General features: G+C 41.4%; 2 protein-coding genes across 5 annotated transcripts in view; one reads left to right on the top strand and one right to left on the bottom strand.

Moving 5' to 3' along the window:
* The first annotated feature begins 418 nt into the window (after positions 1–418).
* The window catches only part of LOC119647544 (lipase 3-like), a 40022-nt gene continuing 14374 nt past the window's right edge, over positions 419–26066 (top strand). The window contains exon 1 of the mRNA XM_038048535.1: positions 419–601. Within this exon, the coding sequence (XP_037904463.1) occupies positions 428–601 (174 nt within the window). The 5' untranslated portion in view covers positions 419–427. The remainder of the gene's footprint in view (positions 602–26066) is intronic.
* Positions 20626–26066, bottom strand: part of LOC119647549 (band 7 protein AGAP004871) — a 266754-nt gene continuing 261313 nt past the window's right edge. For all 4 annotated transcript variants that reach the window (XM_038048540.1, XM_038048541.1, XM_038048542.1 and 1 more), the window contains 2 exons: positions 21344–21524; positions 20626–21243 (listed from right to left, as the gene is read on the bottom strand). In XM_038048540.1, coding sequence (XP_037904468.1) covers positions 21145–21243; positions 21344–21524 — 280 coding nt within the window. In that variant the 3' untranslated portion in view covers positions 20626–21144. The remainder of the gene's footprint in view (positions 21244–21343; positions 21525–26066) is intronic.

Here is a 26066-nt window from a genome sequence, read left to right as displayed (position 1 = left end):
GACTACATGCTTGAAGAATAAGTAAAAAAGTTAAGTTCCTTAAAGTCAGGCCTACGAGAATCAACCATTTCCTTATCATTACTTGAAGTGAACGCGGTAACCTTCAATAGAACGGAGACTGTATTCGTGTAGTGTATTTACGAAATACATTATTTTTTCTTCATCAGATTTCCGTCGAAACCTATTTTTGCAATTCATGCAAAAGATATTTTTTTTTGCATAAATTCGCAAAGATTTATTACCAGTTGGGGGTATTTTAGCTAATCGCGATGAGCTTAGGCAGTTTTAACAGATGTGGACTTTTGCCAAGTATTGAAATGAGTTGCACTTTTTACGTACCCGTGTAATTTCGAAGAGATAAGGGTGCATATATAAGGATGCGATTTCGATTCCCAGTTCGAGTAATTCTAAACAAAGAGAAGCCAAAATGTTTCGACTCCTTTGTCTGATTGCTGTATTCCAGCTAGTGGTTAGCTCCACTCCAGCGAGGTATATGAAGGGCCTATTTGACGATGTGAGCATAGATGACCTTTTCGACGAGGATTATGATGAGGAAGCAGAGAGGGCCAAGCAGGAGGCTGTTGATGAGCGGATCAAAGCTGTGAGTTCGCCTTTATATGATATTATTTACTTATGAAGTTTATGGTTTGCCCATTTAAACTAAATTTTGAAATTGCTTCCACAGTGAATATTTAATATGAAATTTGTATTCCTAGGCAATCGTTAAGTCAACAAAGGAAGCCGGCTATCCATTGGAAATTCACAGTGTAGTGACTGAAGATGGCTATATTTTGACAGTTCATCGAATTCCTTATGGTAAATCCAACCGTGATGTCAAGAATAAGCCGGTTGTTTTCTTGCAACACGGTCTTCTTTCATGCTCTCTTCACTACACCACTCAAGGACCTGGCAAAGCTATTGCTTATCTCCTTGCCGAAGAAGGGTATGATGTATGGCTAGGAAATGCTAGAGGAAACAGCTTCTCGAAGGACCACGTCAAACTTAATCCAAGGAAGAAGGATTTCTGGGACTTCAGCTGGCACGAAATCGGATACTATGATTTACCTGCAATGATTGACTATGTTTTGAGAAACACCGGCCAGTCAGCATTAAATTATGTTGGCCATTCCCAAGGAACCACCTCGTTCTATGTGATGACATCACTGCGCCCTGAATACAATGCCAAGATTAAAGCAATGCATGCTCTTGCACCAGTTGCTTTCATGTCTAATATGGATAATCCTTTCATGAAAATTTTGGGTCCACTTGTTTCAAAGGGAACTCTTCTCACTAACGTGATTGGATCTTTTGAATTTTTGCCATCGACTAAGTTAATGGGATTAATAGGAGATGTGTTCTGTAAGGATGGCTCTATCGTCCAAGGAATATGTTCCAACATACTATTTTTGATTGCTGGTTTCAGCCATGAGAACATGAATACGGTAAGCCAACTTCGATTAGTCGCATGATCATATTTATAGTGTTACATACTTCCCATTTCAGACTATGATTCCGGAGATTCTCCAAACTACTCCAGCTGGTGCTTCGGTCAATCAGTTGATCCACACAAGAATATATGTCCAAGCATTTCCGTCAATTCGATTTGGGAGCAGTCAAAAATCTATTGGCATACAAGAGCCCAAGCCCACCAGATTATAAGTTGTCCCCGATTACCGCACCGGTACATTTGTATTACGCAGCAAACGATTGGTTAGCTTCTGTTAAGGATGTGCAGATTTTGGCCGGTAAATTGCCTAATGTCGTGTATAACCAACTAGTTCCACATCCTACATTCAACCATTTCGACTTCTTGTGGGGTATTCAGGTTTATGATCTTGTGTACCGCGATTTGATTGCTAACATCAAGAAATATACGTAATCAGGCAATGATTACAAAACATTATCCAAAAGACTTTTACTAATCTTACTAAATGTGCATATTAGGTGACCTCGGTACTTGGTGGAAGTGTACCAGGAAATGAGGACGAAATGAAATAGAAACTTCGATAAATGTCTGGTTCAATTTTATTTATACTTTCTTTGGACGGCATGGTCTCATTATGCTTCAGATAAAGGTTGCATAATTCGGCAAGCTCTCACACGACTCCCAATGTCGGCAGTCGAAAATCGCCTTCACACGGGTCAAAAGTGTGTAGGACCAGGCTGGGAGTGGGTTAATTCAACTGATGAGGATTGGTTTGCCTGCCAGAAATGTCCTCCCTGCACCGCAAAGGATACTAGGTGGTCCGAAAGCTAATACTTTGGCTTCTGAAAAGGCGCTTCCTACTGTGGTTAACAGTGTATCCTCAACATCTTCTCAGGAGTCTGCAACAGGCCTCTCAATCTGAACTGATTTCATCTTCAATGTCTACATCAGGGTTGCTTCAACTGACTCTACACCGATGTTTCAACGGACGCTATGCGACGAGTTACGGTCTACTGAGCCTCCAATCCTGTCCCGCTCCATCGCGCCTTCCACGGGATAATATCCGCAGCCTCCTCAGCAGGTCACGAATCGGAACATAGCTGCTCCGCTTTTTGACATCGTTACTTTCCCCTCTATCGTGCGTCAAACTGACAAAGGACAACAACACCAACAAGGTGACTACGTCTTTTAAGGCGATTTATCCACACGAAGTTGACGTTCTCGGTAACCCTTCTTTCTGGCCTGAAGTTGTATTTAGAGAGCCAAACAAGCACCCCAATTTGCCGGTATATTTCAGGGCGATCCGCCTGCCTCGCCGAGAAAGTAAACTGGATCCATGTTTACTAACCGTCTGTTTTATCCGAATGCTAGGGGTTTAAGAACCAACCTGGGAGCCTTCAATTTATCCGTGCTGGTTCAGCAACACCATGCCATCTGCATCTCCGAAACCTGACTGGACGATATCATATTAAACTCCGAGCTCCCCGAAGGGTACTCCATTTTCCGCTGTGACAGGGACCGGGATGTATCTCGTAAGTCCACCAGCAGTGGGGTCCTAATTGCAATAAAAAATACACTCCCCACCGAACTCGTATTCTCCTCCTCTGGCTTTCCTTTCGACTGTGTTACTCTTCGTGTCTCCCCGTCCAACATCCTCCCGTTCATTGTATCTTGTGTATGCGTCCCCTGTGCTTGCCCTTCTTACCTATATGAAGTCATGTTTGTGAGTTTGTCTGTTACTGTAAGATTCCCTTCCCTCCTTTTCTTCCTTTGCGGAGATTTTAACCTCTCCATGTTCCACGGACCTAATCATCTTAGCCTTCCAATTCCTTCCAACAACCTTTCCCATTCTTCACTTCTACTTTCTTCCTTTATGAACATTTGGTCTGCCTTGAATTTCAATACCGCCAAAAGCTTTTTTGGCCGCACTCTCGATCTCTTCCTCTCCAACCTCCTCGAGCGTCACCTCTCGTTATTTACTTGCTCATCCCCGTATGTCAAAACTAACGCTCACCACCCCGCGCTTGAATTTGGAGCAGAGCTCCCTCGTTGAAACCCGAAAACCGAGCGTAAATCTATTAAGTTCAACTTCGGCAAAACCAACTTTGACGGTCTGAACTTAGTTTTAGCGTCTTTCAACTGGGTACATATATTAAGCAAAGCAACGTTTGATCAAGCTCTAAACACCTTTTACAATATCCTGTCCGATCTCCTCTTCTGTTATGTCTATTCTTCCCCTACTTGCCAACGTTCGTACCCAACTTGGTTCACAACGAAAATTCCTAATAACATTCGTCTGAAACATGCGCTGCGGAAGAAGTTCCGAGTTTCTAATAATGACGCCGATCTTGCTCGCTTTAAGGCCATGGGCTCTACTTTGAAGGCAATGATCAAGTTCGCGAGAAAACGGGCTGCCAACTTCACTGCGGGCTTGGGGCCGTCATATTACAAATATCGGCTCTCAAAACCATCGAAGGGGATCTTCAGCCCACGCAACTTCATCTGAATCCTAGATAAATTTACAGTACTATAAATCGGAAACTGCACTTACCAGTCGTCGTCCAGATCAAGCAGGCGGCGTAAGATCTCAGGCTGGAAATTAATGAAGGCAAGACGAAGTACATCGTGGCCACGGCACTGGTCAAACGAAAACAATGAAGATAGGAGACAACAACTTTGAGACCATTGAAAAATTTTCTTATCTAGAATCGAGAATCACAACCGATAGCACCTATGACGATGAAATCCGCGCACCCTTGTTGACAATTGGGCAGCATTATCAGCACTAAACAGAAACGACATATCAAGCCGATCCTTTGAGCTCTTCGATCATTCACGTGTCATCATACAAAATTCACGTTTCTACACCAGTGCGTGGGCCCGCACCGGATCCTGAAAATATTTAAACCAACAAGAGGATTCGAGTAAGCCTAACGAAATAAACCAAAACGCGAGCTGACACCTGAAATATAAAAATAAACAAGTCGGAATACCGGAAGCTCGCGCTTCGAGTATAAAGGTTTTATGTTCATCTTATGTAAGAAACTTCGATGCATATTTTTCTATCCGTACAAACCAACATATTCCTTCATATTTTTCCAAAGTACAAGTCATACGTACATATTACACGCATAGTTACTATACTCACCCTAAATAAACAAACTGCCTATTCTCGAATAATGTACATATATGTGCACGTATATAAATTGATCGTAACCATATTTTCGATTTACTTCGTGCGCAAAAGCATACATAACATGTGTACATTTATAGTACGTATAATATATTAAATACGGGTGATTTAATGTACACTATATCTATCTGAATTAGATACTACCCGCAAACTTCATTAGTACGCATATACTATATACCTACATACACACATGTCTGTTTGGAGTAATTGATATTCATGTACAAATGACTAAAAAGCTAAGACAAAATAATTGTTTGCGACCCCATTCATATGAACTCATCTTGTTGTGGTATACCCATGCCAAATTTTGTATTTCTAGTAATACCACTGCGATTTTTTCAGATTTTTCGGTTGGATAGGTTCTGAGAACGAGACCTGTTACACAGTTTGTGGGTCATATTTTGAGCCCTTACTTCCCTACGTTTCACCCGTTATCAAATGTGGGCCATTTTCGAAAAGTATTAATTGAGCCCTTTGATACCCCACATGTCTACATTCTGTGAAAAAAAATTGCACCCTCCATTCCCATGTATGAAGAGCCCTACCTTGAAATTAACACAAAATGGCGCTACTTGCTGTATGTAAAGGGAACATAAGACCACGCGCTCTCACCAATTTTCGTGACAATCGGTCCAGCCGTTTCCGAATAAATCGGGTGTGCCAGACAGACAAACAGACAGATTCCGTCTTTCTTCATGGAAGAAATGGGGAACCTAAACGAAACTCTAGGTGGAGTGCTATTTTAGTCTTGGTACGGGTGATTATAATTTTCTTCTAGATATTGGCTAGCAACTGCTTTCGGAGTCAAAATGCTGCCACCGAAGTGAACCATAATCTATTTTAATTTCAATGAGTAGAAATGTCCTTTCAAATTCCTAGAGCTCTCTTTCAGTAAAAATTCACTTTACGCGGCAATTAATGAACGCCCTTTCGAATACTGATGTTCTGCGAGAATGTTACAAGAAAGCAGAAATGCATCGGACTAGAACACACTTTTATTTTTAACATTGCATCAATATTAGAACTGCTTCCTTCAAATGCAAATGTCAAAATCAATTTTTTAACTTCAATTATTTTTCTCGACAAATCAAGGCTTACTCCGCCACGGAGAACACCGGTGGAACTGCGCTTCCAAACCACAGCTTCGGGTTCCGACGCCAAAACGGAGGAACGCGTACGGCGAGGGCGGTTACTTGCGGGTCCGATGGGCCTGCCGCATCTTTGTTGTCGAACGACATCTTGAGTAACAAAGAGTAGGAGTTTGCAATGAAAACGCGGTGAGTTTGTAATGAAAACGCGGTGAATTTGGTCTAACCGACACGGCAGGCCGCACCCACAAATGACCGCACGAACAAAGAAGACAATAACACCCCGAAGCGGACGCTCTCAAGCACAGACCGAAATTAAGAAGGACCTCGCCAAGAGAATGGAGAACCCGCGATGATGATAAATACCTTGACGCCGTCTTTTACAGCGGTTATTACTTTAATTAATTTTTTTTTAAAATTGAATATAATATGAATGTTTAATTTAATATTATTATTAAACTAACTAACTAACTTACTATTTTTTTTTCAAAATTCTAAGTAGTTCTCTAATTAACTTTTTCGATAGTTCATTGCACAGTTGAAATAAAACTTGGAGCAATATTATTCGACAAACTCAGCACCATAGGTACTTTTCGTTGTTTTGGATGTTGCAATGGTCCTTACAATTAAAGTTACAAAAACAATATTAAAAGTAATGAAATTTCACTAATTCCCCAAAGGTTAGTTCGAATAGAGGAGGAGACTGATGGTGTGCGGCAGTAAATTTGGCCGTGGTAGGTGCTACACTTGCTGTTGTTGTTGACGTGTGGGGCTGCGGTTATGGCGTCGGGGCTGTAGCGGCGGCTTCTACGGTGGTGGTGGCAACGGCTGTGGCGGCGGCGCTGGCGGTGCTGGCCGTGCTGGAGACGGCGAGCGTGGGGGCGGCGGCGCTTGCGGCAACGGCGGCGTCTCTCGCCCTTTTCGTGTGTGTTCTCAGGGTCACCACTTTAGTGTTTGATAACACATATGCTTCTCCATGTGACTTTTGTGTTTAATTACACATGTGCTTCTCCATGTGACTACCGGCCGTTGTTGACGTTGCTCACGTCTAACTTCCTTGGTGGTTGAGACAGAAGAGACCGGCTTATTTCCATGCGGTCTTTCCCTGTCCCAACTAACGGCACTTTCTCACGCTAATCCTCCACTCCCGTGGCGAGTTCTAAAACAAGTGGAGAGTTACGCGCCATCTATTTGTCCATATTCGCAACATTCGAAACAAATTTCGAATGCTGCGAATCCTGCCGTGCCACACATCGATCGATTCTAATCAGTTTTATAAAAATAGTTCCTTCGTTTACTATCCTTTTTTTACACTTTTTTTATTTTTAAATAAAACTATTACAAGGAAAAGCTTCCAGTTTAACTACATAATTTTATTTTTTTTTTAAAGGAAGCAAACACGTATTTCGGACACAACATGTGTCTTTCATTTGCGATTACAAAAACAGCACTGAAGAAGGGCACATGTTGTGTCCGAAACACGTGTTTGCTACCTTTAAAAAAAAATTCTATAGTTAAACTGGAAAATTTTCCTTTTAATAGTTTTATTCAAAAATAAAAAAAAAGATTCTAATCAGGTTTTGTTTTACATAAAACCTTAAAAATAGAGGTTACTCAACAATTGAAAAGATGATGTTATCACTTGAAGTACTTTTTAGAACTCAACTTGTTTAATGCTAATTAAAAACAAACTGTACTACTGGTTATAATAGACTGGGGGGTTGAGTTAGTTGCCCAAGTTCTTTCAAATACTTATTGTGCTGATTCAGCGTCTAGACTTGATACCTGATCAAGGTAAGGAGTCACGTTGCTTATAATTTGATCTAAATTACGTGACGCTGAGTTAAATTGTTCTGTCGTGATCCGAAGAGTTACGTTCGAAGGGTGATGGGTGTGTCCACGCTGATTCTTGTCTCTGTGTTTATCATCCCTCGCCATCCCCTTTGCTCCTGTTATGGATTCAGCCACACGGGACATCCAACGTTCAGCGTCTTATACACTGTTCTATACAGATGATGTTTTTCTGGCGTCTCATAGCAAAGCTGATCTTGAGTAACTTGTTCTAGTATAGAATGATCGCCTCATGTAATATGGTCTCAGAATGAATCTGAATACAACAGAATTTTTTTGACTGATCCCAGTGAAACAAGCACGATCACTATCAGTGGGAGTGGCATGCCCAATTATGAGCGATTCTAAAATTCCGATCAATGCTATCAGCCAATGTTCACTGCATACGAAGGTCACAAATCTAAAATGTACCGAAGTGTCATTCGCCCTGTGGCCCTTTTTAAGGTTTTGTGTAAAACAAAACCTTATTAAAATCGATTCAATGTCTGCCTGTCTGTCTATCTGTCTGTCTGTCTGTCACACGCATTTTTCTCCAAAACGGCTAAACCGATCCGAACGAAATTTGGTGGACAGATGGGAACTATGAAATCCCACGTATACAGCGAGTGGCTTAAATTTAGGTGGAGTTTAAAGGAGGGCTCCCCATACATGCAAAGGGGGGATTCAAAAATTTTTTTCACCGGATATAGTTGCGTAGGGTATCAAATGAAAGGTCTCGATTTGTACTTTCCGAAACTGACATTAGTTTTGGCATAAATTGCAAAGTGCGTGAGTAAGGAGTCAAAATGTACGCACTTGAAGTGAGACAGGACTCATTTTCGGAAACTACCCAACCTAAAAATCCGAAAAAAAATCAGGGTGGTGCGCCTAGATGAAATCTAGGCCTCAAAATATGTCCCATTTTCGATATCTGCTCAAATAAACTTACTAATAGTATATTACTACTCTTCAGAAATTTACTAAAAAAAAACCCTTAAATTCATCCTAGGACTTCCGAATTTTGTACCAGCATAGAGGACAATATTTCGTATATACGTGCAAAATTTCGTAGAAATCTGGCAATTAACGCCAAAGTTATAGCAGTTCAAACTTAGCAATTTCGCGCGAATTTACCGCTTCCAAAGCCATGCAAATCAGATGCTGACGTCATAATTACCCGGAATAATTGACATTCGGGTGAAATATTAAAGCCGCATTTATGAAGAATCTACTTGTCTGCATTACTTTTTAAGATTTTGTGTAAAACACTTATACGAAATCTAATCTTCGAGAGATGTCCCATTCCGGTATCTGCTCAAATAAATTTACTAATAGTATATTATCAACTTTTAGAAACTGACTAAAAAACTCCCCTTAAGTTATTCCTAAGTGTACTAAATTCTGCACCGACATAGAGGACAGCCTCGTGCATACACATGCCATGAAAATCCAGCTATTATTGGGAAAGTTATAGCAATTCAAACTTATCAATTTCGTGCTAATTAATAGCATCCTAAGCCATACAAATAAGATGCTGACGTCATAATTAACGAGAATAATTGAAATTCCAGTGAAATATTAAAATTCCATTCAAGAAGAATCTAATTCTCCCTAGCCCTTTTTAAGGTTTTGTTTGTAAAACAAAACCTTATTAAAATCGGTTTACTGTCTGTCTGTCTGTCTGTCCGCCACACGCATTTTTCTCGGAGACGGTTATAGCGATTGACACCAAATTTGGTACAAAGGTGGGAACTGTGAACGCTCACGCATATAGTGAGTTACATCCTCTTACGACGAATTTAAGGGGGGGTCCCCAGACATGCGAAAGGAGGGTGTAAATTTTTTTTTCATCAAATATAGTCATGTGGGGTATCAAATTAAAGGTCTCGGTTAGTACTTTTTGAAGCCGGTATTAGTTTTGACTTTTGCTGAAAAGGTGGGGAGTACGGGGGGTTGAAAGTGGTCATTTTTTTAACGAACCCATTCTCAGGAACTACTCAACCGAAAAATCTGGAAAAAATCAGAGGGCTGCCACTATATAGTGCCTAGGCTCCGAAATACCCTCCATATCGATACCTGTTCAAATATAATAATTGACAAGAAAATCCCCCTTAAGTTCACCTTAGAATCACAAAATTTTGCAGCAATGTAGGCAACAGTATAGATCATGATCCTGCCAAATTTGGTGAAAATCGCACTATTACTAACAAACTTATACTAGGTCAAATCTGCGCTCCTCTGCAAATTCAAGACTATGAATGTCAATATCACTTGAAAGTGGGTATTTTCACATAATATATGCATATTTTACGCGCTACATGCTAATGGGACAAATGCATACCCAAATCTCTTTATAAAAGAAATACATAAAACCTTTCATACCTGAAGCGGCTAGCTCCCGGTTTCCCGACTTGTTATTTATAGTTGATGTTGGTTAAATTGTTGGCATTTGCTAATAATATTAAACTCAGAGTGTGAAGCGTATGAGGTTGACTATTTCAATACAGGGCTTTCTAAAAAATAGATGCCAATAGAATTTTTAACTATGTGACACGGAACTGTCAGGCTCATCGCTCCTCATATCTTCTTCTTTTTCTTCAGCCTTCAGTTCACAAGCGGGGTCGGCTCGTCGTGATGGGTTTCGTCATTTGATTTTATCAAATGTCTGATCAGGATGTAATCGCGAGACCTTCAAATCCCCATCAAGTGTATCATGCGACCATTGTTTTGGCCGGCTTTTTGGTTGCTTACCATTGACTTCGATGTTTTGACCAATACTGGCTGTTGAATTCTCGTTAGCGTGAATTACGTGACCACACCATCGAAAACTCCTCTCTTGCAGTTTTTCCACGATCGGTGCAAACCCATATCGATCGCGGATATTCTCATTTCAGACGTGATCAAAACGTGTCACGCCACCAGTGCAATGCAACATTTTCGTCCCCATTACCGCAAGACGCCGTTCATTGTCCTTTATAATCGGCCAACACTCAAATTATAGAGAGCTACAGACGGACGACATTGCAGTAAATTTTAGGCGTTAATGCTTGAAACATTTCATTACGCAGTTCTCCATTGGCTGGTAGCATTGACTCGAGATATTTAAATCGCTCAGTTCTTTCAATGGCAGTAATCTGCCCCTCCAGATATTTAAATCGCTGAGTTCTGGCAATGGTAGTAACCTGCCCAGAACTGAGCGATTTAAATATCTATATGCTATAAGCCAATGGAGGACTACGTTATGCTCCTCACATAGGGAAACACAAAACCTTTTATACCCGAAGCCTCAAGCTTCCGGTTTCCCGACTTATTTGTTTTGAGTGTTGGCCGACTATAAGAGACGCAAGCACAATTAGGACATCCGGGATCGATATGGGGTTGCACCGATAATGGAAAAATTTGAGTATGGACATTTAATTTAGCTGAGGAAAACTCACTTGCCAAAATTGGTTTGAACATCGTAGGCAATCGGAAAGGACCAAAATGCCAGCCGAAACAAACGTGACTTGATACTCTGGATGACGTTTGGAGCGAGCAAAATGCGCAACCGATCAATACGAACCGACCCTGCTTCTGAACGAGACGAAGGTTGAGCAAGAAGAGTCGAACATAAATAAAATGCATGACATGTACAACCTTATTACGAATTTATTTAATCAAAAATTTCTTTTTGAAACTTATAACCTAATTGCAATGTTGACTGTTAGACATTTGAGAATCTATTTGCATATCTTTTCGTTTGGTTTGGTCATCTTGCAAGGCCGTGCAACATTATCTGTGCATAACAAAATTCCATTATGTCCTTGATTTACTTTTCATTCAGATTTCAACTGTTCCCTGTGTTTGATGCTTTCCACAATTATTATTTCACTTTATTCAAATCATCTAATTATCTTTATATCTCGTGAGCGAAAGTATCATAAACGTTATAGCCACAATTAAGTTCGTCTAGATATGATAGCACATTTATGTAGACTAATATTAAATTCAATTTATAGAGTAACTTTTAGAATCTAGAATGAAAGTTTCCTTAATGGAATTGTTTGGTTTTAAATGCGATTTTATAGAGCTAATGAGATGGTAAATTATTTTGATGATTGAATTATCACTAAATAATTTTTATAATTTTAGTGTATATCCAAATTCTTTTATAAAAATTATGATTGAGATTAATAGATATTTTTAGATACTTACTCTATATAGTAAAGATCTCATATTTTGTTTCATTTTAATTTTAGCATTTTAGGCTCCAAATTGTTGTTTGAAAAGTTTGTTCTAACAGTACCTGTTTCGAAGGTGATTCCGTCGCCAAGTATTTGAAACAAATACATACACAATTTCTTTCAAAATAATTAAATTTATTCACATTTTTAAAGATTATTGGCTTGTTGTGATGAGGAAAAGACAATTGCTTTTTGGTATTATCAAATGATTTTTTTAATCTCACGTGAAAAACGTTTACTTAATGGATAAGCAAAAAATTTCCATAATTTCTTATCATTCACAAAACTTTGCTTGAGTCTGGAATTTTTAATAAATACATGATTTTATCAATTCCGTATATGCAATTCATAGCTTTGAATCAAAATTACAAGTAGCATTTTCAAGATTTGCAGGGATTTCTTTTAAGTCGGATCCAAACTGATAAGAATTCAATTAAACGGGGGCTTACTCCGGGATTAGTACGTATTCCCAGAGTGCTTGTGGGGGCAAGATTAAAAAGAAAACATGCATGGTGGGCTAATGCATTTGGAAATCTACAGGCTTCTGGAACCGCTTTTAAATGGAATCTTGCATCATAATAAAGGAAAATATAATCAGGCCCAAATCAGCAAATCAAATATTTGAACTATGAGCTGTGTTTATGTTATTATAGAGTCAATGCGTAATAGGAAAAATCTATGACTGATGTGAAAAAATTTTCGGATTTATATAACACTCTGATGAAATTTATAAATGCACCAAAGAAAATACTAGAATTTTTGAAATGTTAAAGCATTATTATGTCAAACTTTGAAGGTTGACCATAATAATACTTAAGCTGACCAGTTAATCGGCAACTGCAATAACAGATAAGCCGGTCGAAAATGGACACAAAAGAAAAAGCAGGTATTAACGGGAGGATTACTTCTAAAAATCACAAAATCACGACACTATCTAATTTGTCAAAAGTATTAACTAGACCTAAAATTTATTGACCTCTAACAACTGTTAACATCAATTGAGTTTGGAACATTCTTACGACCATAACCACTGATCAAGGATCGTACACCCTCAGCGGTCTTCAGCGACCTGTTAAGGACCACTTACGATACGTAGAGTGGCGTCCCGAGGGTGCCCGAGCAAGTAGTTCCGGTTCCCTTGCTGGCATTATACCTGCGCCCTAGTTAGTACTTGTGAGTTGTTGAAGAGTGAACTTCCAGTGACCGATACAAATCGGGGGAGCTCAGCTAAAATGGTAGGTATCATGTGCATCAGTAGACAGCCCTTTCGAGATCTTGGTTGGGTAGTAATGCACATACACAACAGATACCAGTAGCCCGCGTCGCCTCGATTGAGCGCTGATCGGCCCGGGACCTCCACGATCAGCTAAGCATAGATCAAGCCTCGGGGAACTGGAGTAAGGGCTTTGACCCCGAGGGTACACTCATTCATGACTATTGTGACCCATTACTTTGTACACAATACGATAGTAAAAATGTCAATGGACAAATGCGCGGCAAATGTGAAGTGCATGCAACCTGCAACGTTCCTACAGAAGAACTTTATCAAGGGCATGAAAAACGGGCTGATGGAGCCGGAGGAGACTCCGTGGAGCGCACCAGAAGAAGCACGGAGAGTAGAAGTGACCGCACTCCCCGCTAAAAGTACCACAAACGTGAAACGGATCGCAGGTAGTCAGTTACAGAGTGAACTGGGGAAAAAACGAAAGGAGGATGGGGCATGTGAAAGAGACCTCACTCAAATACTCTGCAGACCTCAAAAGAAGAAGGCGGGATAACAGGGAACAACATACCGCGTCATCAAAAAACCCTTTGCCTAAAACCAAAGCGGACTCGAAGGGTGGATCACCCAAAGAAAAGGAACTAGACCGCCAGATCTGCTAATTAAGCGGACCGAAGGCAAGACTTTTGCGGAAGTCCTCAGTAAAGGTCCTCCCGTTATTGGATCTAGCCCAAAGATAGCGAAGCAGAGATGTCTTCCATTCGGAAAATGAAGGGTGGACGAGTCTCCGTTGAATTGAGCCCTAATAAAGGTAAGTTTCGTAAAGCGGTTAATGGGCTACTGGGAGAAAAAGCTTTGGTTTCTAGCCTAGAATACATTGGCTGTCTGGAAATCCGAGATCTTGACTGCGTCAGAGAAAAAACAAAACAGGAGAGACTTTTGTTTCAAATTCGAGGGATTCCTCTATCCACTTGATGACGGACCGGAACAATTGGAAAGCAACAGACGTCCAGAGTTGTGGTACACGGAATCTCCATTCTTGGTTAAGCACCTAAGTTGCAATGTTGTATTTGACTTGCGGTTTCGTCCAGGACAGAGGCAACTCATCAGATGCTTCCTCAACTCTCTTCTCTGAAAGCAGTAGAAGCCATCAAGCGCGAATGTCTGGAGGTACCAATGCAAGGATTGGTGTCACCTCTCGCGAACTCCCGAAGCCAAAAACTCGCTGTGGTGGATGTTTTAGATTATGATACACGTCTGCAGCCTGCCAGAGACCTGATAGGAAGGTAACACTCTGCAGATGTGATTAGGCATGCCATAAACCAAATGCTTGTAACGAAAAGGAGAGTTGCATTCTATCTAGAGGTTGTGGAGAGTCTGTTGAGAGTAGTACGCACACTGCGGGCTTGGGGCTATGTCCAATCTTCAGAGCAGAAATGGAGAGAGCTAGGAAGTGGTTAACATGACCCGTATCCTACAGATCAATATGCACCGTAGCGCAACCGCTCATGAGTTACTACCGCAGTTCGCTGTGGAGATCAAAGCTGATCAAATGCTCATCAATTAAGAGTACCGGAACAAGGACTCCAACTTCATGGTATCCCCGCACGTCATATACTGCCCCCATCTGGCTTCGGGATGGCACCCATCTTGGGGTTCTTATCCAAGGCCGAGCGGTCAGTTTTGCCTGGATTCGGTGTTTAGGAGTAACGTTTTCCAGTGTAGGAGGATGCTCAGGAGGACGCTATCTTGGGCAAGGAGGGGAGGGCGGAGCATCCTGGTCGAGGGTAACTCTAATTGTAGGAAAACGAATTTTTGAAATAGTGGCGAGAACAGGATCGTTAGTTTTAAATACTGTATCCACTTCAACGTTCCTAGACTGCGAGGCAAGCTTTTTGGAGTTCACCTCCGCGTCGGAATCGCCGGTATCGTTGGTGGATGGGTGGCGAGTTCTTCAAGACGATCAAGCGGCGATCGATACATACCCTGCACGGGTGGAACGTTGAGAAGGTGAACATGGGGAGATTTGTCGAGGTAATTGGAGCAGGTGGGGCCGCGCGGGAAGGCGCTGCTGGATGAAATGGTGCCCCAGTTGACACTCTCGTAAAATCGGATATGAACCTGACGACGACGGCCCGCAGAGCTTCCATACTCAGAAGGGAATCGAAGCGTGACAAGCCTTTCACTTATTTGTGGACGGCAGAAATCGCAGTGTTCCGGAAAGAGCGTCATAAACTCTGTCGCTTGACATAACGTTTGACAACCGGGAGGAGGCATATACCAAAATGACAGAGTACAGAGCCCAACGCAGGCTCCGCATTGTAATAATTAGAAGCGAAGCTCGCTGCTGGAAGGGTGAATGGGAACTCATGGGCATTGAGTTAGAAGATGGTAGTCCGAAAAATCGGTGCTCTGCGGAATCGTTGTTGACCTTGAGCTGCCGTCTGGACACTGCCCGCTTTGCATGCTTGACACCGCTGAGGAAAGGCTTGAAAAGCTCATCACAAATAGATTCGATGAAGATGGAGACTCACGGGAGTTAACTTTTAGAGCAAAGATATCCACAGTGAATGCTATCATGCAAGTCGTGGATGCCGTTTATGGAGCCGAGGCACACGGTCGCCGAGGACGAAGGATGATACTCCTCGTAACGCTTGATGTCAGAAATGCCTTAAATCCAATAAGATGGAAAAACATTCTATGTTAGGCACGGTAGACAATAGAGAGGAGGTGTGCTATTGGCACTGGTAGAATCTACTAATACACGGTATAGCGTATGCGGATGATATAGCTGTGCTAGTTATGGGTCGGGACCTCGGAAAGGTGCATAGTTGGGCTATTAATTCGATTGACAGCTGGTATCGCAAGCGCGGGTTTTCGGCAAATCCAAACAAAATCAGGATGGTATTATGCACAGAAACCAAAACTGAGTAGCCTCTGTCAGCCAAAGATAAGTTGAATAAACTATAAATTCTCCGAAGAGGTCAAACATCTGGGAGTAACTTCTATTATGAAACTTCTTTGAAACTAACACTACAAATTGTATGTCTGGGTTTTATGGCAGTTATGGGCATTACATCCGACGCAGTTCTACATCGATGTATCTATCCAGGGCCCAGCAATAAGAGTGGCTCCAAAACGAATTGGCATATGTCTATGGGAAAAGAATCGATGAGCTTTGATGATGCCTTCCTTTTCGCGGATTGCCAATCATCTGATTGTAAGAAGATATGAAGTTATCCTTAAACGAAAAGAACACTGTGATAAACCAAAAGAATGCGTGGCTACACCGATGGCTTGCAAACGTATCAGGGTTCTGGAACAGAACCGACCCGATGCCAGATCAATGATATCTGCTAACGGTGAACTGTACTATGAAATTTCGTTATGCATCAATGCAATTTGGATAAAGCGGAGTTCCACAACCAGCGTTCATTGTAACGAACGTCTAAAATCCTAAATCTAGCTTAGTGTAGTTTGTCCTGTCGCCCTACGTAACATACTATGATCACATCTGAAATGCATACACAGCTGAGAAATTAATAATAATAATGGCGCAACAATCCATATTGAACAGGGCCTTGAAGTGTGTTAGAGCACTTCATTCAAGACCGAAACGGTACACTACAGTATATTGTAGGAGCTAATGTGGTCAGCATTGCGCTTGCCCGAGATTATTACCCTGATTTGACTCAGGTACTCATTCACAGCTGAGTCGACTGGTATCCGACGTCAAATCACGATACAAATCCCACTATCAATGAGATTTGAACCGCGACCTTCCGTACGATAGCCTTGTGCTCTAACCACTCAGCTATCCGGACACAGTTGAGAAGTTACTCGCTAAAATTGGCCTGAATATTGAGGGCGATAGAAAACAAAAAAAAATCAAAGAAGTGACTGACGGATTCGTCAAGGGCAGAGGTTCCAGGTAATTCCTTCTTTATGTATAATTGCAAGCACGACATAGGAAACGAGTTAACGGCCGAATACTCTATTATGACGGTGGAATACAGAATATTATGGGTTGCCAGAAAACGCTGCCTGGTACATAATATCAAATCATTCGCCAATAAGCAAATATTTCTCAATTAAAACGAGTTACTTCTTGGAAGAAATAGATAGGCCTCAGTACCGCTGAATATTGCCAAGTGCCATTTTATCATAGACATCATGGCCCACGGCGTGGGTGGAATGCTTCAGACGTAGCGGGAGGATTGGCCATACGATTGGTAATTTTTTGTAAATCAATTTTTATAAAATTTGCTTCCAATCCACAATTTTCAAAGTTTTGTTCAGTAAATGAAATCGGGTAATGGCAATCTTTCTTACGTGTACGGCTTGGGAAATTACGCTCAATATGTGTGAGCAACATGACTCAAATTAACGTTTAGTAGGAGTTTTACTTTGGTTGTGAGTTGTTAGAGGGCAATTTTAATAGACGAACGATCGGGGAAGGGGAATCAGCAATGTCGGGTGGAGGCCTCAAAAAGGCTGTGCTCCAATGTCTCCACAGACAAGGTGGGTATTTCCGATGAAAGTGAATATATCACGAAGGATGGAAGATCTTTCGCCCTTCATTAGGTGCGCATCTTCCGGCTCTGAATTTGATAGGTCCTCAAATTTTTTTGTTGTATTTGAAAATCTTAAGTTTCTTCGGATAAGTAATAACTATCGACTTTTCTCGTCTATGGACGAAGCTTAGCGCAAATTTCTATTTCACCCGACACACGAATTTCGTCGTAGTTATCCAGGAGGGACTGAACTCTCCAAGAAATCGGCTCATATTTTCGATCCTGATTAGCATAGAGCATGAAAAGCGTACCAATGAGATATTTCAATTGAGTTCTACCTATTCTCCGGTAGACCTGTACGGTCAACATTCATCTACTATCGTGGATAATTAATTTTCAACAGTTACATGGACTTAGGTTCAATTTTCAAGCACAAGAAATTAATTTTTAGTTCAGGTTTTGCCTTTTTATTTGAGCGCAGTTGGTCTTGTTTTCAGTGACTTCAAAATTGTGTCGGGAAATAGTGAGAGCCTGAGACTTCATAATGACAATGAAAAGAATCCTTTGATAAGGGGAAGGGAGTTTCGATGATTATCATAACAAATTAAAATCAGCTCTATAGATTGTCGTTCACTGGCAATGATGTGCAGGATACTCAGTTTCCAGCCCAGAAAGTACTATCGAGAAGGTGTCTGCAGCGAGTACTAGCTTTAGTATGTTTATACTGAATCTGCCGACATCGGGGACTGCCCATAAAACCCATATGCAAAGTAAATAGAAGGTACAGTCCCTAGAACTAGGTGTGACAAAACCTCACCAACCAAAGAAGTAAGGTGTGTAGTTACGGAAACCGAGCAACCTCATTAAGAAGCACACCACACAATAGCTACTTAGTGGCATATTTTTGTTAAAGCCAGCCATCCCCTACGGGCTGCGATTGGATGGAACCTGTAGTCGGAAATGCGGAACGATATGGAGACTCTTCTCAGTTCGTCCATGGCTACCGTATTGTAATCTACGAAATTGAGTTTGTCTGGGATTTTTGAAGAGAGTCGAAGTACTCCGATATTTTAAACCGAGAAAAAAACTAGATGTGGTTAACACTGATAACGAAATACTGGAGAAAATGAAACAGAACAAAATAGTGCAGACTAATCGGTGACGCTTGCTAGTTTTCCTCAGGAGTTAACACATCAACTTCGATTTAATATAGGAGCCCTGGATTGGAGGAGATATTAACATGAAAGGCTTTGCGAACAACCGGTGGGTGGAATCTTCAGCCGAGGTTACTACGTCAGGTACATTTCCCCAGAAGTCGGGATGACTGCGTCCTAGAATCCTGCTTGAGGGTTTTGGAGTCCTGATCGTCGGAAGAAATCGGTTCTTTCGAAGGAACGAATCAATTGGGTACTAAATAAATAGGTAGGGTTATTCCGTGGCTGGTAAAGATATACCAGAATTGTTTTACATTCGGGTAAGTACCACATACTTGGAGACGCGTACGGATAGCAGTTTTCTTGCTGAAGAGAAGCAGGCGTAACTAGGAGTTTTTACTAGACAACGATTATGAAAGTCGTTTCTTTCCGATCACCAAGATAACTATATACTAGGCATTGAGATGGTGGATGTTTTACATATAGGATGGTATCTATTCTAAAACAAATAAAATACTGAGCAAGGCGAGCCGGGACCGCCCCTGAACGGGAAAAAAGCTGAAGAAGAAGGAGGAAGTGTCAAAAATAAAAATTATCGTGTTGAATTCGAAGACAGTATCTATTCTAAGAAACAGAATAATCCAATCAGAGACTCTACTTAACCAGGAGTGTAAGCAAAGAGACGCTTCAGGGCGCTGGAATCTTTCGGGAATCCAGTTATAATAATAATAATCGTTGGCGCAACAATCCATATTGGATCAGGGCCTTGAAGTGTGTTAGAGCACTTCATTCAAGACCGTAACGGTACACTAGGAGGCAATGTGGTCAGCATTGCGCTCGCCCGAGATTATTACCCTGATTTGACTCAGGTACTCATTCACAGCTGAGTCGACTAGTATCCGACGTCAAATCACTATGCAAATTCCACTGCCACCAGTGAGATTTGAACCGCGACCTTCCGTATGACAGCCTAGTGCTCTAACCACTGAGCTATCCGGGAATCCAGTTGATAGTCATTAAGGAAATCCAAAAAAAATTCGACAGGGTGGGATTAGGGTGGCAACTTATGCCGACAACATAGTAGCGTCAGGAATGTTTCGAACCAGGAAAAGTGACGCCATGTTCTCCTGGGTGTCGAGTTGGCATAAATCACTCTAAAATTGATTTGATGTTGATGTAGCCAAGGCATCTTCAAGTGATCTTCGATGTGAAGTTAAATTGGAAACTAAACCTAGAACTGGGTGTTATCCGGCTCCTAACCAAAATATAGCTATTTTGATTTTGAGTCAAGCCACTATTAAAGCTTTGCAATCAGCGGTGTTACCCAATATTCTAGTGAATGACCGTAAGGACAAATTGAATAGACTTGGCGGTTCGTTACTGTCGCTTCTCCCGAAAAAAGAAAATAGAGGGGAACGAAGGGGTCGACGCGCTTTGCTGCTGATCGTGAGCCGCATTCTACGTCTCGCTGTGATGAGGAGCGGAATCTACTAGCACTGCTTGTCAGCAGCTGCCTCCAGATAGTGCACGCTTACAACCTGTGCTAAATGAAAGTAGATGGTTCTACTATGACGAATCCGGACAAGGGAACTGACGAGTTATACCCAATAAGGGACTATGCCCTCAGACTAGGCACCTTCATAATACACACTGCTGAAGCTGAAGGTGCACATTTTGGCACTAGCTAGAACCAGGCAATGGATACTAAGTAAACCTCAGATTGTGGAGTAAGGGATGGTTCTAAGATTCGAAGCCGACAGATTCAACACCACCACGGGCTTGGAAAATTAAGGCAGCAAAGCGGTGCACCATAGGAACAGGCAACTTTGCCTACTTACTATAGTGCAGATAGTTATTACTTTTGACGGGGAGCATTTGAGGTTAGTGCAATTGCAATTATTAACTCAATAATACTTTGAATATGGATTTACGAAAAATATCCTTGGGGTTGATGCTGCTATATTTGTGAAAGTGATTTTCATCCATATTTTAATTGGACAGTTTATTTTCGAATTTCATCATCTGAATTCAGCTTAAAAGAAATACATTGCAATATTTTTGGTGCTTCTTTTCAAAGAACTATTCCCTACGTCCCCTAAACTTTTACATATCCACTAACATCACTGACACAACATCAAGAATAAAAGTTCTGACTTCTTACAACAATATAAAGTGCTATAAAATTCAAAATACATTCACATTTCAACATCATACAACTATATTCAAAATAAGGGTAGTAAACAGGTATCTAAGTTGAAATCCCACTAGATTTTTATAAAGGTAATAACAATAATAAATTTCTCATTTAAGTTGGCAATTGCAAAAAATTTGGTTTTCTTCTTTGAAAAGTTGCTTAAATTTGTAGAAAATTTAATTGTAATTTCGGCTGAAAAATGTTTGCGTTAAGAAAACTACTGAAACCAATGATTTCCTTCAGTTTATTCCCTTCAAATGAAAATACATCTATCAAACGAGCAAAAAGATTGAACTGCTCTTACTTTGTTTCGGTACTTTTTATAAAATAAGTTATAAGGTCGATCGGCAACGGGAATACAATCGTTGAGTTCTTTTCAGCTGATATTGTATTCAGAGTCTACAGGGGGAGGAAACAGTGAAAAACATCAGTGAAAATGCATGAATAGAACAAATGAAAAAGGAGTTTCACTAATCCCTAGAGCACACTTGTGACTTACCTGTAGGTAACGCAGTTGCAGAGCAGCCGGTGAGTCGCCAATAACTTCTGATGCCTCTCGGAGAGCTCGTGACGCCTTTTGTTCACCTTCAGCAGCAATGACCTTGGCCCTGGCTTCACGGGCTGCTTCGGCTTCTGCAGCCATGGCTCGTTGCAATTGAATTGGTAGACGAACGTCTTTTCTGGAATTGGAAAGAGGAGAAGAAGTTGAATGAATAAAACGGGTGTCTAGAAGTGGAGATGACTTTGAAAGTTAACTATTGAATTAGCAATTTTAAACATTTTTTTTGTCCTATATAAAACCAAATTTCTTCCACAAATATTGGACAATTGAAGAATACATGCTCTGGATCTTCTGGGACTCCATCACAGTGGGGAGAATCAGGTGAGGTGCCCAGTTTAAACCTGTGCAGGTACTGGCAATATTTCCCGTCCCTCCTGAGAACCTGGATAGGATTGTAATTGATCTCACTATCACGTCTCTCCAATCACTCCTTGAGCGTTTCTGAGCGTTGCCGATGCTCTTGACATCTATTTACAGATCTCTCCCTTTCGAGGATCTTCGTCTTCGACAAGGAAGAGGCAAGCTTCACATTGCTTATGTTCGCCATCTTATCTGCCAAGATGTCAATTGGGATCATTGTCGAGATGACAAACGTTACATCATCTGAGACAGTCCTGAAGGCAAACATTCCTTCTGTAGGGTGCATTTAGTTTATTAGCGTTAATCGAAGTCGGCAAGGCCTTTCCCCAAACTGGGGCTGCCTAGAGCAAGATCGAGCTCACCAGTCTGGCTACAAGCGGCCTAGAGGTATACGGTGGCAGTTCTGCGTTCGGTGTCATCCTTGCTAGGCCCATATTTGCAGTGAGTGCTTTGTCGCAAGCATACTGCATATTTTGCTTATATCTGAGCTTTCCATCTATCTACCACTACCAAGTATTTGATAGTCGCTTCGAAGCGATTATATGACTAATAGACGAAGGAGTAATTTTACCCAAACTACATCTTTTTGTATCGACGTATATATATATATTTCGGGAGAGACCTTTCTTAAGCACGAAAGTAGCTTTCGAAAAAAAAATTGTAGTTTGGATAGTTACTCTTTTCTCTGTTAATTATGAGCTGGACTACTATCATCAGAAAAGAATCTGATAACTTAATGCTAACATGTCTTCAAATTTGAATGCCGGCATAATTTCTTTTAAGGCGCTTGGTGAAGAAGACCGCTTCCTTTTTCCTCTTAAAGTGTCAGAGCAGGACTTTCTAGCCAACCGTTAACAGCACTGATTGTTTCACCTGTGTATCACTCGCCATCTCGTCGGCGTAATCCACCACTGTGGTTTCCTCCGGCAGGGGAAAATTAAGCATATCATGGACAAATGTTCTACAGCAGTGAGCTCAACACGGAGACAACGTACTCTTAGGGTCCGCCATCGGTGTTAGACCAGAGCCTCCTTTCTGCTAAATAACTACCGATAATAGCTGTGGGATAGGCAAGAATTCTTCGCCAGGGATTTCCGTATTAGATTGCAATTGGCCGAATTGATTGCATAGCACGAAAATGCGTCACTCGCTCTAGCGCCCAGCGAAGGATGCAACAAATCCTGAAATGTCCGACGAGATATCGGGATGCGCAAACAGAGAAGAAGACTCACGAAGTCATGCAACCTAGCCAGTACTATGCGTGCTAAACTGCTGAAACTGATCAGATGATTTCGATTATAAGCCAAGTGGGAGCGCTGTCCACCACTCCGGCGAAAGCTGAAGAGGAAAGGATTATTATGAAATGCGCGGCTGTTGCGAAGCGTTCAGCAAAGTGGTGAAAAACGGGCTGGTGGAACTGCAGGAGCTCCTGGATAGAATTTCGTATTACAGGTGGGCATGGAGAGTAAGAGAAAATCTGCAGAAAACAGACACAAGCGCACCTCCTCCAAATGGTAAGCGATTCCTTGAACTACCAACCTCCTTCTTCAGTTGTTGAAAGGAATTTTCTAGCTTGAAAGGTCTCTAAGCCGGAGGAGCAGGAGCGTTAGCCCAAAGGAATGTATGTTGAACGGTTGCAGAAGGAGTGTGAAGGGAGTAGTTCAATTAATCTGAAATATGAAACTACATACAGCAGAAGAATGCTAGACCAAAAATAATCAAATTTTTGCAACGGATCTTGTGACGAAACTGTCCATGCCAGTAGAGAGATGGAATTTGCAACGAAGGTAATGCTGCTACGTGACAACCGATGTCACTAATACACAAAGCTCTAGTGGATGAAAAATAGAAAATTAAAGTCGTGGCTTTTGGAGATGGTACTTAATTACCTGCTAAATTAATCATCAGAGAACCACTGTCACGCGAGAACTCCAAGAGTTCGTTGGTTTTATATTATTTCGAACAAACAACTTGGTCGGCGCACAGGAATGGCACTAGAACATGATGTGATCGGAAGGTGGAAGTGGCAATGGATGGGCACACGTTAAGGAGGGATGACAACTCCAACCCACTCTTCCAAGATCGGTTGAGGGCGTCGCCCCAACAGCGTTTGGCGGGGAACAGTAAAGGAGGACTGCAGACATCTCGGGATGTTCTGAGGAAGCTGAAGCGCATTTCAGTTAACCGCAATCGATGACGCGTAGGTGCGCTGTTGACGCGCTATACACCACCAAGGGGTAAATGGCTACCATATAAAAAGCTAAGGATTAACTTGCAGAGATGACGGTTGAAGCTTTGCATGTTAATCAATTTCTGGCGAAGTCCGGTATTTCCGCATGGGGCAGGAAACCTTCCTTATGTCAATGAGTCCGACTATTGTAAGTATTTTGTAGTAAATTCGATGAAGATACCGGTTTTTTACAATTAAGAGGACATATTCAACCGAATGGCTTGTTTGATCGACGAACTGGAAGTCACGAATAGTATTGTTCTTATCATAGTGCTTATCAATGAGTAATTCGATGGTCCACTAGAAGATTTTGGTAAAGTTTAAGAAGATGAAGGTAGATGTGTAACTATCAGGAAGGAGAAGATTTTCGCCGTCTGTAAGGTAAAAGTGATTTATTTGATTTCATAGTGGAGGGATCAGTTTTCAGAAACTGTTTAACTCAAAACGTCCCACCATAGGGTCAAAGTTCTTACTGTACAAGGCTATGATCTCGCCAGTTAGCATGTATTTCGCCCCTTACATGAGGATGGATGATTCCGTAGCCTACATAACGGCGAAATCTATGAGCAATACCATGGCCGCCTGCTTGTGAATAAAATCCGGCTCAACAGGTTGCGGTGGGCGGGTCACTTAATCCGTAAGGATGAGGATGATCCAACTCGAAAAGTCGAATTGGTGGACCTCGGGGCAAAACCGGGATGTCTGGAGTTCCTCACTACCGCAGTCCTAGACCGGATACCGGTTTTTGCGCCATTGATAATGATAGTGGAGCGACGTTTGTAGGTTGCATACTATTACCATTGGGAAGTTTGCCAAAATGGGTTAGGTTTTGCTGAGGTTCCTGTATGTATTTAGGTTAAATATTCTATTCGACATATTCTATATTCGATGGTTGTGAAAGCTTTGGTATATAGGGTGGGTATTTTGTGACGGATTGAAGGATAGCAAGTGGGGATTCCGTTTTACAGCAAGAAATACCGGGGGAAGTAATAGTAGAAGTAATAGTAGAAGTAAGTTTCTTAATAATTATCGTCAAAGTATTTTTGGTAGTGGATCATCATCATCCCTGCTTAGGTTCTTTGTTTAAAATAGTATAAGGCCAACCGACTCCGATGATGCTTTGTGTTCCGTCTGACTTTACTTGCCTTTTTTTCCAAATCTAGACCCATTTGACTTCGGGAGATAGCAAACAAATGTCATCAGCGCAGTCAATCAAGTGAAGAAGGATGTCATGATCCACTGAATTTTCTAGGTGTTGTTTGATGCGGCCCGGGATTTATCTTCCTCAATAATATCAAATACAGTTGATTCTCATCAAACCATCGGTTGTAATATTGTAGTTTCCTGTCATGGAGAACCTATCTACATATCCTAGCAGTTTTTGTAAGCTGAAATAAGCTCTGTTGGTAGCCAGCAACCGTGCGCGGATTTCATTGTCATAGCTGTTATCGGTTGTGATTTTTGACCCTAAACAGGAGATATTTTCGTTTGACCAGTACGATTTGATGTTGTTCGTTCTTTGGTTTTTGGCGCTGATGTTACCTCCAAGTATTTCGTCTTAGGCCGTTGCTGATGTCGAATAGTTTCGAGAGTGATGCTGCTTTGCTTTGCTGTCTTCTATCTGGCCCCGCATATTGGTCAGAGTCAGCATAGTCATAGTCATAGTCATAGTCTTGTCAATTTCGTCAGCTTACAGAATTCTCTTATGGCAGGGTACAGTTTTATTCTGGCCATTCTGTTATAGACGAGCTTGAAGTCGATGAAATGATGGTGCAACTGATAGCTATATTCCAACAGTTTTTCCATCGCTTGCCGCAGAGAGCAAACCGGATCTGTTGTTGATGAAGCCTCTTTGGTATGGGCGATAATGTTCTAGGCGCATAGGGCTATCCGATCTAGCAAGATAGAGGGGAATATCTTATATATAATACTCAGCAACGTGATACCTCTATAATTGCTGCGTGATATTTCCCTTTTTATGTATGAGACAGATAATGCCTTGTTGTCAGCCGTCAGGCATTTATTCGTTGTCCCATACTTTGAGCATCAGTTGATGAACCACTTGGTGTA

Source organism: Hermetia illucens, chromosome 2, assembly GCF_905115235.1.
Source record: "Hermetia illucens chromosome 2, iHerIll2.2.curated.20191125, whole genome shotgun sequence".
In the NCBI taxonomy this organism is placed as follows: Eukaryota; Metazoa; Arthropoda; class Insecta; order Diptera; family Stratiomyidae; genus Hermetia; species Hermetia illucens.
Note: the sequence above shows the minus strand (reverse complement) of the source record. Positions and strands in the feature narration are given on the sequence as shown.